This window comes from Myodes glareolus, chromosome 9 (assembly GCF_982192425.1).
Source record: "Myodes glareolus chromosome 9, mMyoGla1.1, whole genome shotgun sequence".
Classification (NCBI taxonomy): Eukaryota; Metazoa; Chordata; class Mammalia; order Rodentia; family Cricetidae; genus Myodes; species Myodes glareolus.
The window spans coordinates 50,439,865-50,457,690 of NC_142034.1; the positions used below are offsets into that span (position 1 = coordinate 50,439,865).

Here is a 17,826-nt window from a genome sequence, read left to right on the forward strand (position 1 = left end):
ATACATACTTATGTGGAATTCTTAAAAAATAAAGTTTCGGTCCTGACACACACCCATGTGTAAGAGATATTAAAAGAAGGAGCCAATTGCAGCTGCCTAGGATGGACATTCAACGGGTAAGGGGAAAACTAGCATGCTTTATGTCACAGGAATACGTTTATGTATAGGAAATGATAAAATACTGAAACATACAATGAGATTTTTTAAAGATCATGAGTAATTAAATAGAAGTTTATAATTATGGTTTGAGATCAACTGTTTTAAAATATATAATAAACAAAGAGCCTAGAGCTCTATTTTTATTGGGTTTCTAAGGATATATGTTATTTCCCTTAAAGGTCCAGAAGAAAGAATATGACAGAAGGGAACCAAACTGTCATCTCCAGTTTCCTCCTCTTGGGCCTGCCCATCCCCCCAGAGCACCAACACCTGTTCTACGCCCTGTTCCTAGCCATGTACCTCACCACTGTCCTGGGAAACCTCATCATCATTATCCTCATTCTACTGGACCCCCATCTCCACACACCCATGTACTTGTTTCTCAGCAACTTGTCCTTCTCTGACCTCTGCTTTTCCTCTGTCACAATGCCCAAATTGCTGCAGAACATGGAGAGCCAGGACCCATCCATCCCCTATGCAGGTTGTCTGACACAAATGTACTTTTTAACAGTTTTTGGAAACATGGAGAGTTTTCTCCTAGTGGTCATGGCCTATGACCGTTATGTGGCCATCTGCTTCCCCCTTCATTATACGAGCATCATGAGCCCCAAACTCTGTGTGAGCCTGGTGGTGCTGTCCTGGGTGCTGACCATATTTCATGCCATGCTGCACACCCTGCTCATGGCCAGATTGTCATTTTGTGAGAACAATGTGATCCCCCATTTTTTCTGTGACATATCTCCTTTGCTGAAGCTGTCCTGCTCTGACAAACATGTTAATGAGTTGGTGATATTTATCATGGGAGGACTTGTTATTGTCATTCCATTCCTACTCATTGCTATGTCTTATGCACGAATTGTCTCCTCCATTTTTAAGGTACCTTCTGTTCAAGGCATTCACAAGGTCTTCTCCACATGTGGTTCCCACCTGTCTGTGGTCTCATTGTTCTATGGGACAATTATTGGTCTCTACTTGTGTCCATCAGCTAATAACTCTAGTGTGAAGGAAATAGCCATGGCAATGATGTACACAGTGGTGACTCCCATGCTGAACCCCTTTATCTACAGCCTGAGGAACAGAGACATGAAGGGGGCCCTGATAAGAGTCCTTTGTAAGAAGAAAATTCCCTTCTGCCTTTTATAGCTGCACTTGATAATTTTGGGGAATTACACCCAATAAATAAACTGTAATAATTTGGGGATGTTATTCCAGATTTTTCCTTCCAAATGAGATTTTATTAAAAGCATAGACCAGCAATTTCCCATTATGTAAAAGAAGGAATGTCTAAGTGTGAAGTTGAGGACAGAAACTATTTTTGTGAACCTGACTGCTCTTCTATTTTGCTTTTCTTTGGTGATCCTGAAAAGGCATGTATTAGAGCTACTATTTCAGTGCCCTCCATTCCTTACATCAAAGTCACTCCAAAACTTTATCAGTTTACCTGAGTTCTGCTTTAACTATGATCTCATTTTTAAATTGCCATCCAAAATCCTAGGTCAATGATAACATCCCAGTATCTCAGCCTCCATCTCCTAAAGTCTTCTATGTTCTCTCTCTGAACAAACCTTGGCTCTTTTTCATTCCTAGTTTCTTTTAGCCTTAACTATTATGTTGTGCATATGGATGATTTGTCTGTGCATTGTGTATGCAGTGCCAGTGGAGGAGAGAAGAGGGCATCCAATTCCCTGAGACGGCCCCTTCTCAGTAGTGGGATTTTGTCTTGTTTGAACTTGTGTGGGTATTGTGTGTGTTGTCACAGTCTCTGTTAGCTCATATTGTACCAGCACTGCTTTGCCTGGAAGATGTTGTTTCTTTGGAGTTATTCACATCCTCTAGCTCTCACAGTCCCTCCTCTCCCAAAGTTTTGTAAGCCTTCCTGATATTTTTAATAACAGTGTCATTTGTGCAGTTCTGCTTTTGTCTAGAATTAACAGGGTCCTAGATTTGATTTCCCTAGAACCATGGAAATATGCTAGAGCCTGATACAAGTCCTATTTTTTAAACATACTACTCATCTGTTTTGTATTTTGCTTCTACATTGAGGTGCTTGAGCCTTTTGGGATAGAGTTTCTGCAGGTTGAGAGATAATGGTATAGTTTCATTCTTCTACATGTAGCTACCCAGTTTAACCAGGGCCTTTGTTGAAGATATTGTCTCTTCTCCAAAGTGTATTATTGACCTTTTCATTAAAAACGCAGGTGTCTGTAGGAGTGTATTCCTCAGTTCTATTCCATTAATCAATGTATGAGTTCTGATGCAAGTTCCATACTGTTTTTACTACTATAGCTTTGTAGCATAACTTGAAATCTGGGATGGTGATACTTTCAACCTTCCTTTGTTGTTTGGGATCATCTTAACTTTTATGTTCCTATATGCAATTTAATGCTTTTAAAATTTCTGTGGAGAATTAGAAATTTATGGGTGCTGTATTGAGTCTATATATTGCTTTTGATAAGAGCCATGTTTGTAATACTAATCCCATCATTTCATGAGCATTGGAGGTCTTTTCTAGTTTTTGGTATTGTCAGTTTTTTTCAGGGTCTTAACATTTTCTTTATACTAGTCTTTCTCTGAAGATCCTATTCCATTGACCTATGCCTCCTACATCAAATATTCTCATAACTCACATTCTTTTTCTAAATGTATTAGCATATCAATATTGTCTACTAAACCTATCCTTACTCTAAAAGGATCTTTTTAAAATAGCCACAAAATAAAAGAGTATGAATTTCAGTACAAGCATACATTGTGTAATGATCAAGTCAGCATAACTGATGCATCCTTTATCTCAGGTGTTTAGTCTCTTTCTGTAGGTAATCAAATAGATCTCTTCCAGACATTTTAAAATAAGCAATGAATTGCTGCCAATGATAGTCCTCCAACTGTGCTGTACATCATCTAAAAGGCTTGCTCTTACCCAGATGCACATCTGTATCTATCTATCATCTCCTCCCATTCTCTCTTCCCATATCAATCCTGCCATCTGGAAACCACTATGCTAATCTACTTCTATCAGGCCCCCTTTTATCTTCTTAATTATAACTCATATTGGAAGATTTTAAACTTCCTTAAACTCAACTTTGCTTTTTTTACTTTTATTTTTTATTTTATTTATTTATTTATTAAAAATTTCCACCTCCTCCCCTCCTCTCATTTCCCTCCTACTCCTTCCACTCTCCATCCCCCCTCCTTCTCCAGTCCTAAGAGAAATCAGGATGCCCTGCCCCGTGGGAAGTCCAAGGCCCTCCCCCCTCCATCTAGGTCTAGGAAGGTGAGGATCCAAACAGACCAGGCTCCCAAAAAGCCAGAACATGCAGTAGAATCAAAACCCAGTGCCATTATCATTGGCTTCTCAGTCAGCCTTCATTGTCAGCCACATTCAGAGAGTCCAGTTTGATCACATGCTCATTCAGTCCCAGTCCAGCTGGCCTTGGTGAGCTCCCATTAGATCAGTCCCACTGTCTCAGTGGATGGACACACCCCTCGTGGTTCTGACTTCCTTGCCCATGTTTTTCCTCCTTCTGCTCTTCATCAGGACCTTGCAAGCTTAGTCCAGTGCTCCAATGTGGGTCTCTGTCGCTATCTCCATCCATCATCAGATGAAGGTTCTATGGTGATATGCAAGATATTCATCAGTGTGGCTATGGGAGAAAGCTAGTTCAGGCACCCTCTCCTCTGTTGCCCAAGGACCTAGCTAGGGACATCCCCTTGGACACCTGGGAACCCCTCTGGGACCAAGTCTCTTGTCAACCCTAAAATGGCTCCCTTAATTAAGATATCTACTTCCCTGCTCCCATATCCACACTTCCTACATCTTAACCATCCCATTCCCTCAAGCTCTCCCCAATCCTCCCCTCTCCCTTCTCTCTCCCCATCACCCCTTTCCCACATCCCACCCCCAGCCCCATTCTCCCAACTTTTGCCCAGCGATATTGTCTACTTCCAATATCCAGGAGGATAAATATATGTTTTTCTTTAGGTTCACCTTATTATTTAGGTTCTCTGGGATCATGAACTATAGGCTCAATGTCCTTTGTTTATGGCTAGAACCCACTAATGAGTGAGTACATACCTTATTCCTCTTTTGGGGTCTAGGTTATCTCACTCAGTAAAGTGTTTTCTATTTCCATCCATTTGCATGCAAAATTCAAGATGACATTGTTTTTTACTACTGCCTGGTCTCTATGGCTAGCTGGTGTGGCTGCTGGGATTAAAGGTGTGTGACACCACTGCTTGGCCTATATGGCTAACTAGTGTGAGTGCTTTGTAGTGAACTTCAGGCAAGCTTTATTTATTAAAACACAAATAATATACCACTATATTTCCCCTTATCTAAAATAAAAAATAAATCTATAACTAATATAAGAAAAACTACATACAATAAGTATGACAACTATATACAATATGTAGGTAATAAATACATCAACAATGTCTACTCCATTTGTATTTGAAAAATTCAGAGAAAATACTCCATATCTACCCTATCTTGGTGATTCAAAAATCTTTACCTAATTTACTTTCTATAATAGCTCTCTTTCTGCATCTGATAAACAAGGAAAACTGTAACAATCTAGTCTTCAACTCCCTCAGAGACCCAGGAAGGAAATAATATTAACTGAGTAAGCAGAATGTGAGAGCAAGCCACTTCCAAAAAATGTGAGAAATGACAGAAAAAAATGACTGCATGGACAGTTACCCAAAGCTCCTCTGCAATGTTGGGGCATCCATCTTCAGTTTAAAGGCCTAGCATATCTGATAGACTTCTCTGTGAAGCAGGCTATTTTGAAGGGCTGTTCTTCCTTGTCTTGACAATGTTTGGCAATCACTTTCTTTTGTGTCTTGCTTGTCCAATTAGGGCAGCGTACGATCAGCAGTTGAGGCAAGGGCATTTTCTTGCCCAGTGGCTTACTTTTGCACAAAGAAAGTAAAGTCCATATGGATTTTTTTTCAATGTCTGTTATCTTCTCTGAATTAGATTGATGCTGCCAGGAGAAGGCGTGTCTCATTGTCATAAAAAAGAAGAACCTAAGTTATTGAAACATCTTAAATGCTATATTCAGTAGATTCTGAAGTGTTTGAAAATGACCTGTCTATCTAAAATATATCTTTCTTTGACCTTGAAAACATACCTAATGTGACTACAAATTTAATTATAATAGATGATTAACTAATTGTCAAGGACTAGAAATTTATATTACATTGTTAAATGAGTTATATACGTACAATACCTTGAACAAGGGTAGAAATGTCTGTACAGTATGTTCTAATAAAATTAATCTCAAATTTGTATCAATATGTAGTAAAAGGGGAGTGGGCTGCATTCCTGGCCTGGCTCGCAGCTGCCTGACTAGTTTATACCCTGAAATAACAACACACAAATTGTATTCACTTAAACACTGCCTAGCCTCTTATTGGCTAACTCTCACATCTTGATTCAACCCATTTCTAAAAATCTGTATGTCACCATGAGTTCGTGGCTTACTGGGAAAGATTCAGCATGTCTGACCTGGCAGCTTCATGGCGGGTGGCTCTCTCTGACCCTGCTCCCTTCCTCCCAGAATTCAGTTCTGTCTACCCCACCTACCTATGTTCTGAACTATCAGGCCAAGCAGTTTCTTTATTAATTAACCAATGAAAGCAACACATAGAAAGAAGGGCCTCCTACACCATTAATATAAAAGAATTGTATATAGTATACAAAAGTCCAATCTAATGTAAAACATTTAAAACTAGTAGTTGCTTTTTAAAAGTAGATTCAATAATCTTTTTATCTTAATCATGTCTATATCCTCCATTTTCTCTTTTCAGAATAGATTCAAAATCTATCCTTTTATCCTATCTATATCCCTTTTTTTCTTTTCAAAGTAAGAACCTTGAATCTAATTTCCTTTGTTTAGCTTTCTTCCTGATAATTACCAAAAACAACTTGTAACCAATCACCCTAAACAGTGACAAATATCCATAACCCAATGAAAGACCATAAACCACCTACCCCCAACTCTTGGAAATGGGGGTATGATGTTCTTAAATTTATTTCCTGCTCTCTGGGGATGATGGCATCTTTAGGGGATCCTGAAAAGAAAAATTTGGGTTAATTGCCAAGTCCTGGGAGTGGTAGCTGTATCATTTTTTGTACAGTCTGTTCATAATAGGAAAGTGCAGGGCTTGTCTCAAGTCCTGGCTAAAGTAGTCTGTTAGGCTGTATCATCTCAGCTAGCCACTTCAAAATAGTTCTGATCAGATTGTAGTTCAAAGATGATCTTTCAGTGATATTTTTCAGCTTAATGGTGTTATCATAGTCATGGTGAAATCATCATTGTGGGGCCCTATCTTCATTTTAGAGACTTCAAAGGTTGCTGTTGGGTGTGCTTATGGTTCTCTGCAGAAAACTGATAGAGTCTCAAACCCAAAATCATGTACAGGAAGGTAGATGAAAACTTTTTCTAGAATTAGTTAGTACTCTATATGACCATTAATCTCAAAACAAAAAGTTTTAAATATATACATAGATATAAATTATCTTATAAATCTTATACCTTAAGAAAATCTGTTAAAGAGTCAAAATAAGTGGGGCGATGGTGGCGCATGCCTTTAATCCTTGCACTTGGGAGGCAGAGGCAGGCAGATCTCTATGAGTTCAAGGCCAGTGTGACCTACAAGAGCTAGTTCCAGAACAAACACCAAAGCTACAGAGAAACCTTGTCTCAAAAAAATTTTTCAAAATAAAACTAAAGGTTTATGAGATTGGAGGCAATAAAATAATCCCTAATTTTTGTTTTTCTTCTGTACCATATTAGGTAACTCTTCTGGCATGAGACAGAGATTTTGGATTTTACTTTAATAACCATGCTTGGGCTTAGAGAAGGAAAGAGCCACACTCCAACTTCAAAGCCAACTTTAATTTTTAATTAGTCTGGGGCTACGAAAAGACCATTTGTATTATATATCTGTAGAGAATAGAAGAAACAAACATCTGGGAAGATTTTAGAAATTTTATCTTGTTGGAAATGTAATGCACCAGGAGGCCAGTTTACTACTTTTCTTAGGATACTTTTTCTGGATGATTTGTCCTTTTTCTTCAGATGTCTTATTTGTCCAGTCAACTTTGACTTCCTTACCAAGATACCTTTATTCTCCTGAGAAGACAGAAACAAAACCTTTCCTCAACCCTAATTTTGGGGAAGTTCTCTTTTGGAAAAGTTATATCTGATCAAATGAAAAGCATTTGTTAGTTGTATAGGTTACTTTAAATGGCCATGCTGTCTGATTAATTATTTTCTCTTCTAATTAAGAGTTGCCTCTTAATCAGATAGAATCTTTGTCAATTTTTATGGTATCCATAATTTTCTTTTCCTGTGGAAACAAAATCAAAACTCCTTCCCCAATGTAACATATGTCCTAGTTTCCATCCTGAGGTCAGTATGTCTTTAAAATATATTATTTGATTCTATTCCATAGTTTTTTCTACTATCCAATGTCTCTCCACAGATGTTGTTCCTTTCATATTAGCATTTAGAAAATGTAAAATTAATAAAGCATCATGCAATCATATTAGGGAACATTTATCATCACTTCCAGTTTATTTAACTTATCATTCAGAGTTTGATTTGATCTTTCTATAACTACCTGTCCTGTAGGATTGTGTGGTATGCCTGAAATATGCTTTCTATTCTAATAAGCAAAAACTGTTTTTTTTCTTAAAGACATGTGCTGGACCATTGTCTGTGCAAGTATACCCATGATGGCCATAAGTTCTAGCAAATGTGTGATTACTGAATCAGCCTTTTCCAAACTCAGAGCAGTTGCCGATTGAAAAACCAAATAAGTATCAATGGTGTGGTGTACATATGTTAGTTTTCCTAATTCTACAAAATAGAACACATCCATCTATCATATTTCATTCTTTTGAGTGTCCTTTGGGTTTTTCCATGAAGGTATTTGTATAAAGAACAAATAGGGCATTTCTTTATAACTTCTTTGGCTTTTTGTAATATGATGGGAAAGCCTTTTTTAAATATTTGCTATTGACATATTTGTTACTTATGTGTTTATGTATGTATGAATATGTATAAATATGGCAATCTCAGTTCATATTTGCAGTTTGTATGTATATGACTTCAATGATGATCACGTTGCATTGCACAACCAATAAAGGAGTTCATCCATGCGAGTGGTCTTTCAGCCTGATTCAACAGTTGTTGGTTACCATAATCATTTGAGTGCCACTTACTGAACATTTATGGATATCTTGCCATACTGGTAACTGAAATGATTCATATGTGTTCCTGATGCATAGGAATATCTGATTACTTCCCTCCTGTGGCAAATTGAATAGTATTTTCTGGTACCATGGAGGCTTTACTGCAAGAAAGAGAGTTTCAGGTCATATCTGCTAAAAAAATCATCCTAATTCTATGTCCTAACTATGTGGTACCTTCAGTAATAGAAGCCCACCCTCAACCCCTGAGAGGAAGCCAAGGGCTATATAGATAATATTTACTACATTGAGAGTCACTTGGACTACCCTGATCAACTATTTAAAATGAGATTTTTCATGACTGGTACTGGGAATTTTGTTAGTCTATAATTTTTTGTGGGGAGCATTCAACATTGTCAACCCAAATGGCATGCACAGATACATACATACATACATACATACAGAAAAAGATAGAGATATATCAATATATATACAGTATGATTTCTTGAGGCTTTATCAAACAACTTTGGTCTTATCTGTCCCTTGTCCTCTCTTGTTCTTCTTGATCACCCTCCTAGTCCCTAGTTAGAGCCCCTCCCTGTTCTTTTTCATTTCCCACTTCACATCATCTGTATTCTACTATTCCCCTTTCAAGCCATTCCCCCCTTTGTCCCTTTATACTCTCCTGGTTTCTGTGGTTATTCCATATTGTATACTCATATCTTAGTATTTGGGGTAGTAACTACAGGTGTTTGATTTTCTGTGTCTGGGTTATCTTACTCAATATATTCTTCTTAGATCCATACATTTACCTGCAAATTCATGGTTTCATTCTTTTTTATAGCTGAATAGTATTCCATTGTGCACATATACCACATTTTCATTGTTCATTCATCAATTTTGCTCAGTCAATGAAATTAATTTTTGACATAAAGGCACTTTGCTCCCTAAGTTTAGTGTTTTTTATTCCCCAAAGAAATTCTGTGCCTACCCATAGCTACTCTCCATTTTCTCCAGTCCTATCCTAACCAGGTACAGACAATAATATTCTACTTTATATCTTTATGGAATTTTGTATCCTTCATACCTCATACAAATAGGATCATACACAAGATGGTCTTTGTGACTGTAACTTTTTAATCAGTTTACTATTTTCAAGATGAATGAATGTATCAATATAGAACAATCCTTCAGCTACTTCTGTTGCTGACTGCTCCATTGTAAGGTAGGCTCTGTTTTGTTTATTCAATCTTCAATTGAGAACAATCTCCATTTTGGGACTACAAGACTGTTATAAACTTTTCATATACAAATGTTCAAGTACCACAATTATTTTAGTTATGCCTAAAATATGACAAAAAGTAGAATTTCTGAGTCTTGTGGTAATTCTACTTTTAATTTTGAGAAATTGATAATTTTCTCCAGAGCAGCTGCAACATTTCCTATTCTCACCAATAATGTAAAAGAGTTTCAATTTCTCTCCATATTCATAAACAATTATTTTACATTTCACTAGCTAAAACCAACATAGTTGGTGGTTATGACATTTTCTTTGAACATTTTAGCATCTTTAGAGAATGACTAATTATGTTGAGTATTGTGTTATGTTATGCTCATTATTTGCCATTTATGTGATTCCCATACAGAAATGTTTGTTGGATTCCTTAGCATTTTTTGTGTTGTTTTTCTCTTGTTAAGTTGTAAAAGTACTTTTTACTCTCTAAATAACAGACTCCTACCAACTGTTATGCAAATGTCAAATGTCTTATACCATTTGTGAGTTATTTATAAGAGAGAAAAAGAAAAGAGGTATCTTGATAGAGAAAGCCACTATGGGGTTAGGGAGAAACCCAGTACTAGAGAAATTCCCAAGAATCCACAAGGATGACCCCAGCTAAGATTTCTAACAATAGTAGAGAGGGTGCCTGAACTGGCCTTCCCCTGTAATCAGACTGGTGAATACCCCCCAGCTATCATCATGGAGCCTTCATCTCACAATTGATGGAACCAGATGCAAAGATCCACAACCAAGCCCCCAGCTGCGCTCCAGGAATCCAGTAGAAGAAAGGGAGGAGGGGATACATGAGCAAGGAAGATCAAAATCATGATGGAGAAATCTACAGAGATAACTGAACCAAGCTGGTGGAAACTCATGAACTCTAGGATGACATCTGTGAATTCTCCATTAGACTGAAATAGGCTCTCCATATGTGGAAGACAGTTGTGAAACTTGGACTATCTGAGGGCCCCTAACAGTAAGACCAGGATCTATCTTCATGCATGAATTAGATTGTTGGAGCCCATTCCCTATTATGGGATATCATACTCATCCTTAACACAGGATGAAGGGGCTTGGTCCTGCTTCAACTTAATGTTACAAATTTTGTAGAATCCCCATAATAGCCCTTATCTGTTGGGAGAAATGGATGGTGGTGGGCTGGGGAAGGTACGGTGTGGGAGGAGGTGGGGAGGGAGAACTTTGGTTGAAATGTAAAAAAAAATTATCCTAAGGTATAATAACAACTACCACTAGGAAAGACTACAAACAAAAATTAGTGAATCAAGATTGGAAACTTTGGCAATGACATACATACAGTTGAGATTTAAAAATGTCTTTAATCAGTAAGTAATCAAAGGTGGTGAAGTTTTACCCCTTTACATATTCTAAGATTTCTATTGCCATAGATTTTGTGAATATACATATATATATATGCAAAAAAGCATGTGGGATTGAAATTATATTTATTATTATAAACTCATCACATTCAAAGTGAAACTATTATCTTATTCTTAAATTCACTTCCCTTTTATATTCCATCATATCCTCAAATCAGGCCACATTTCACCTGTTCACGTGTGCTCCAGATGTCAATCATTTAGTCTTGATTCATTCAAGAAAATATTAGTTAAACTGTGAAATACCAGTCCAACTTCATTCTTTTCATGTGACTGTGAATCTTAATCCATTTTAATATATGTGTACATTCATACATATAGAAATTTACAGTGTCTAGGGCAACTTTGTAGTAAACTATGGAATTGAGAAATAGAATGTAGAGCAAAAAGAAAATATAGGTACATAATGACATAAGCATTCCTTGCTTGTCATAAAGCATCAATAAAGGCACCTACTGACAGAGAGTAAAAGTGGGTACAGGAGGATGTCTGGACTGCAGAGATGTGATCTAACATAGAAGAATGAAATTATTTGGATGTGACCACTTAGAAGCAACATTTTAAAAAATAAATGGTTCAATGTTGGAGACTTAAACAATGATGTTTATGGAGCTAAAATGAATGGCCACTAATTCTATTTATGAAGCTGTGGGGTGTTTAGGGAGATGTTCCAAATTTGAATAATCTGAGCCAAAATTTACTTTCTTCCATACAATCACCATTAGACTACTACAAAGCATGTCTGCAAAAATTATCAAGAAGTTTGAAATAATAAAGAAGGAAAGATCTTCCAGGGGGATAAACAGATTCCAACTTCTTCCAAATGACCAGAAAGAAGAATGTTGGGCCCTGGTGTGAATCATCTCTTGGGCAAATATAAATCAAAACTGTTACTATAAAGCAAACAGTCTATTCTGCATATAGATTAGGTCAGATTAACATCTGACCCTACTAGGGATTTGCACCAAGGCTCAGAAGAATACCTCCATTGACTCACTTATGGAGCAGTGGTTGAATACAAAGAGTTGCATTTTCCTAAAGTTGTCAGAATCTGACTTTCTGGGGCCCTATTTTATAAGGCTGTAAGTTTACCAAAGACTTGATGCAAGCCTTGATTCAGAGAACTATTCAGGATCAAGGTAGTAGCAGTGAATACAGGCTCAGATAACAGGAATCATAGACAAAACTGAGTCCAAGAAAGACATATGTGTTCATTTATATTCTAACCCTAATCAGAGATTCTTCTGAGTTCTAAAAAGACTGTCCAGGTGGGATGTGGATAGCTAGATTGCTACATCTGATTCACAGGATTTCTAAATGATAACCCATATTACATGGAGCTATTCTGTACACTAATATTATTTCTGTGACACTTTACATATTGAACAATCCTAAAATATTTCATTTGAGCAGAAAGTTTCATGATGTAATGAGTCTACAATACCCAATATCAGTGTGAATATATGTATATGTAAGTTAATTTAAAATTCCAGTAGCTACCATCATAGCCAAGAGAAAATTTTCTTCTTGCAAAGGACTCTAACTAGAGCCCCCTTAATGTCTCTGTTCCTTAGGCTATAGATAAATGGGTTCAGCATGGGAGTCACCACTGTGTACATCATGGCCATGACAGTCTCCTTCACAGTAGAATTATTGGCTGATGGACATAAGTACAGACCAATGACTGTCCCATAGAACAGTGACACCACAGACAGGTGGGAGCCACAGGTGGAGAAGGCTTTACGGATACCTCGAGCAGAAGGAACCTTGAGAATAGAGGAGACAATTCGTGCATAAGACACAATGATGAGCACAAATGGAATGACAAGAATGATGCCTCCCATGATAAATATGACCAACTCGTTAACGTGTGTGTCAGAGCAAGACAGCTTCAACAGAGCAGACATATCACAGAAAAAGTGGGGGATCACATTGTCCTCACAAAATGACAATCTGGCCATGAGTAGGGTGTGCAGCATGGCATGGAATGTGGTCAGCACCCAGGACAGCACCACCAGGCTCATACAAAGTTTGGGGCTCATGATGCTGGTGTAATGAAGGGGGGAGCAGATGGCCACATAGCGATCATAGGCCATGGCCACTAGGAGGAAGCTCTCAAGGTCTGCAAAAAACAGGAAAAAGTACATTTGTGCCAGACAACCTGCATAAGGGATGGATGGTACTTGACTCTGCATGTTCTGCAGCAATTTGGGCATTGTGACAGAGGAAAAGCAGAGGTCAGAGAAGGACAAGTTGCTGAGAAAAGAATACATGGGTGTGTGCAGATGGGAGTCCAGGTGAATGAGGATGATGATGAGAAGGTTTCCCAGGACGGTGGTGAGGTACATGGCCAGGAAGAGAGCATAGAACAGGTGCTGGTGCTCTGGGAGGATGGGCAGGCCCAGGAGGAGAAACTGGGAGATGACAGTTTGGTTCCTTTTTGTGTTGCCCTGCATCTAGGTTCTTGAAGAGAAAATAAAATGTCCTTAAAATACAAATAAAAACAAACATATGTGTGACATGTGATCTGTGAACATGTTCTCTATACTTAATTTCATCTTCATACCTGAAAGATGACTCTACAACCAGAATCACCCCATGTCTAAATCTCAGCCACCTAGCACAGCATTAGAAGCAAAACCTTCTCTCCCATCTAAAACATATTCAGAGGTTATCCAGTTCTGACGACTGTATGACCATTCACTCACAATAACTACTATTGGTTGTTTTTCTAACAGTATATTTCATGTCGCTGCTCCCTGGAGTATGTTTCTGAACAGTTTCCCTTGTGACGATGAATATCCAACCCCCAAATTGCTCTCATGGCATCAGTTGTCATCTAAGTTTCATGGGCACACCTACCATCTTCACAACCCCAGCATCAAGTGCCGAGTGTTTAGTTATTCCTGGATTTACCAGGCCATCTTCAGATCAACAGACCTCACTTTCCCCTGACATTTTCCTAACCCACCCTTCCATCTTTCATACCTTAGTGTGAATGGAATCTAGGCTCAAGTCAGAATCCTAAGAGTTTTCTTTCTTTTGTTTTTTCTCTAACAATCTAGAAAGTTCTATAGATTCTGTGCTTCCCTTTATCCTATATTTTTCTACCTTCTCTGCTTCCTTATTTCTTTCCCTCTTCTTTATGTCTCTCCTTTCAGCTTTTTTATTAATTTAGTTAGTTCTTTGGCAATTTGATTCATGTATGTAATGTATTCTGGTTCCTTCCCCCCCATTCTCTCTTTTATGTCTCCCATCCCTAATAACCATCTGTTTTGTTCTTATCTGTTCCTCTCACAGATTCATGATTTTTCATTTTGTTTTGTGACTCATTTAGCTTAACTAGGGACATCTGTGTTACCACTGCATTGAAACTGCTCATTAGGGTCTGGTGTGATCACCAGTGTGCACCCAACCAAAGACTATGACCAACCTTTCCCTGAATCTGTCAGTACAAAATATTTCAGGGGTGAGGGGAGAGCTCTAGCCACACCTGGCTGTTGATGAGACCATTCTTGTGTAGACACACAATGCAGTCATTCATAATTGTTGAGAGCTCATGATTGTAATCACTTTGTATTGCCCAGAAGATGGCATTTTACACCCCTTCTCCCTATATTATAGCTTTTGCATTCTTTTCTCCCTTTCTTCCAAAATGTTCCTGGAGCCTCCAAGAGGGTGGTGTGAGTGTCTTGTTTAGGGTTGAGTTGCTTTGTAGTTCCATACTGGTCTCAAACAGACCATTCTCCTGTTTTCACCTTCAGAATGCTAGGGTTACACTGTGTGATGCTATGCCCAGCTTTGATTCTCTTTCTAATTGAACTATGCTCATCCCATTTCCCAAATTTGGACCATGCCAAAATTATGTCTGGATGGTTAGATCAACTTTAATTTGAATTCCCTGCGTCCACATTTATCTTGTTTTGACTTCTTCACTCCCTGGCTGTCTGAGATGAAAATCTGGTAATCATTACCATGCTAAAAGTTTCATGAATGTTCACCATTTTTCAGATGACAAAATTCTTTTAAGGCACAAAAGGCAAACTGTTCCAGAAGAGTTGTCCCTTGCCTACCTCCACAATATCATGTGACCCACTGCATAAACAGGTCCTACACAACAATGTGTGACTTCTCCATCACTATCTCTTCACACCTGCCTTTCACAGTTGCCGTTCTCCCTATCTGGTCTCCTCTGCCCTGAGCTTCCACTTCACCCGGCTTTTCCTCCATCTATCCTCCATTTAGACTACATGTGATTTGAAGAGCTAAATCTTTCATGCCTTTCTAGATGAGCCCCACAGTCACGTTTCCACTGCATCCTATGTTCTTCCCATTGCACTCAAGTCCCGGATCACTGGTTTGACTGACTTCCCACCCCTACATAAACTCCATGCAGGAAAGACTATGTCGCCATCTTGTGGCCTGAACAGCACCTGGCATGGTGACTGGACATGACCAGCATCTCATGAATTTTTGTTGGCTGTCCCTCAGACTGACACACAGATTTCTTCAACTTCAAGGGCTGCAAACACTCATCTAAAATGATCGCTGCTATTGTACCTTCCCAGAAGGAGTCTCTAGCTTGAGCTATAGAGCATTACCTTTGGACATCTTAATATATAATTCCTGAGTATAACTTCAGGCCTGTGGAAAATATTATACTGCCTAAGCATGCTACTTTTTATCCTAGATAACCTGAAAAATATAGCATACATTATACATAAATATTTTGCCCTTTATGTTGATATATTTTTGATTTGTTAATATTAGGTTGAAAATAATATGATAGATTTAATTATTTGGGAAGAAAGGAAGGAAAGCGGGTAATTTCTACTCTTGAGACCACCCTCCAATTTGTCTCCAGGTACAAGCATATGCTGGATACTTCAGTGCTAAGAAAGCTGAAAGGGAACAACAAGGCACATGGTACCTTTTTCCTCTAAAGAATAATAATCGAATCCAGATGCTAGAATTTTCACCCTGATAGTGCTGTTTAGTCAAGCTGCACTGATAGTGCTTGCTTGCTTCCTTGTTTCTACAATAAGGAAAATCATCATTAAAATAGTGTACATATAGCTTACCAAAAGGTTCATTCCTGAGAAATGAGGAAGATCTCAATTTGGCATCTAGATGTTATAATAAATCAAAATTAAAGGATACCACCTGGAAGACAGTGACACTCATTAGGAATAAAAGTTTGAGCCATTCCTATGAAGGTACCTCTCATTTCCCTCACCTTATACACATACATGTTCTCAGTCTTATACACATACACATTCTCTTACATATTCTCAGTCAAGGCTACAAATAAGAGTCATAAAGCATAGAGCTTCAAGCTGGAGATATAACCCAGTGGTAGAGTGCTTGTCTAGCATGCCCAAGACACTAAGTTCAAGACCTTTAGTAATAACTCTGCTGGTCTGTGGACCACACGTAGAATAGTAAGATGATATGATATATTCTTTGAGGACAAACTTCTGAACTGTTCCCCAATTAATGTGATAAGCATAATCTCTTATAGAAAAGCTCTCTAAAATATTCTTAAGCTCCTTGAGTATTTAAATAATATAACCCATATAGTCAAGGGTTGAAACCCTATGTATCTGATATCTATCTCACAGGGATTCCATCATGCTAAAATGGCTCAATTTGTGAGAATGTATTTTATACTAATGTTAATAAATGTTGTCCTTAATAAATGACATAAATAAATCCCATAGAATGTCATAAAACCAATAAAATCAAAAACCTCAAGTTGCAAGAACACTAAGCTCATTCACCCTCCAGTCAACTTACCCAGAAATATCTCAGGGTAACTCCAGGAGCTGGACTAAAATTCTGTTCCCATTTATTCATCATAGGCATATGAAGAATGATCTCTAAGCTGTCACTTGTGTAAGTCACCCCTGCTCACATTTCTCATTCTGCTCAGTACGCATCCCAGAGGAGCCTTTGTCCTAGAGGAACTCATTTAAAACAAGGTAATTATCCAGGACCCTTCTAGAATCAATTCTCTAGAAGCCTTGTTTCTGATTAAATCCCTTGATTACCCATGACTATACTTTGGAAAAATGGTAGGAACATAAAGAAACTGATGGGGGAATGTTTACTCATCACCAAGGTCTTGTGTCAATGGAGCTTGCATTTGAGGAGGTAATAAAGGAGGTTGAAGAATCCATAGAGGGTATTAAAGACTGTGAGCACTTTATCAGTTTTCCACAGAGTCCTTTAGATGATCTGAAGCAGAGAACCATAGTTAAATACATGTGTTTGAGAAAGAGTCCACTGACACATAGTCAGATTCTAAGCCAACTTTCTCTATGTCACTCTAGAATATGTAAGCGTGCTGCTAGTGAGACTCAGACTTGCATGACCCAACTTTGTATACATGACAACATAAGATGAACTCCCTTAAACCATGTTCAATTCATCCTCATGTCAACATACAAAAGTCCAGACTCCCACTTCATTCAGCCTTTTTCAGTCCCATAGGAAAGCTTTGATATCATCCTCCACTACCTTCCCAACATTCTCCATATGTACCTGAATATCCCAAAGCCCTGTTCTTTCAGTCCCTCTCTAAGCAACCACTTAGCCATAGGTGACATTTCCACTGCTTCTCCCACATTCCACCTGCACTTGGCAGTCATCAGCTGAATGGAGCCCTTTCACCACTTAGGAATCTGCATCATTGTCAGCTTATCTGGTTGTTAGTGTTTAAATTAACAATTTATTTGAGGGTATGGAAATATTAAGTGGTGCCCAAAGAACTCCACAACATTTAAAACACAGCA

General features: G+C 38.2%; 2 protein-coding genes across 3 annotated transcripts; one reads left to right on the forward strand and one right to left on the reverse strand.

Moving 5' to 3' along the window:
- The first annotated feature begins 354 nt into the window (after window positions 1-354).
- Window positions 355-1,302, forward strand: LOC125409238 (olfactory receptor 1468-like). The gene has a single exon (XM_048448050.3). The coding sequence runs from the start codon at window positions 355-357 to the stop codon at window positions 1,300-1,302; it is 948 nt and encodes a 315-aa protein (XP_048304007.3).
- An 11,232-nt stretch (window positions 1,303-12,534) lies between these two features.
- Window positions 12,535-16,971, reverse strand: LOC125409237 (olfactory receptor 1468). 2 transcript variants are annotated; one of them, XM_087909568.1, is made up of 2 exons: window positions 16,961-16,971; window positions 12,535-13,468 (listed from the first exon to the last, which is right to left on the reverse strand). In XM_087909568.1, exons 1-2 carry the CDS (start codon window positions 16,969-16,971, stop codon window positions 12,535-12,537), a joined length of 945 nt encoding a protein of 314 aa, XP_087765694.1. The 2 variants fall into 2 exon arrangements, with proteins under 2 accessions (XP_087765694.1, XP_048304006.3); XM_048448049.3 differs by lacking the exon at window positions 16,961-16,971 and having other exon boundaries at window positions 12,535-13,488.
- Window positions 16,972-17,826: the final 855 nt, after the last annotated feature.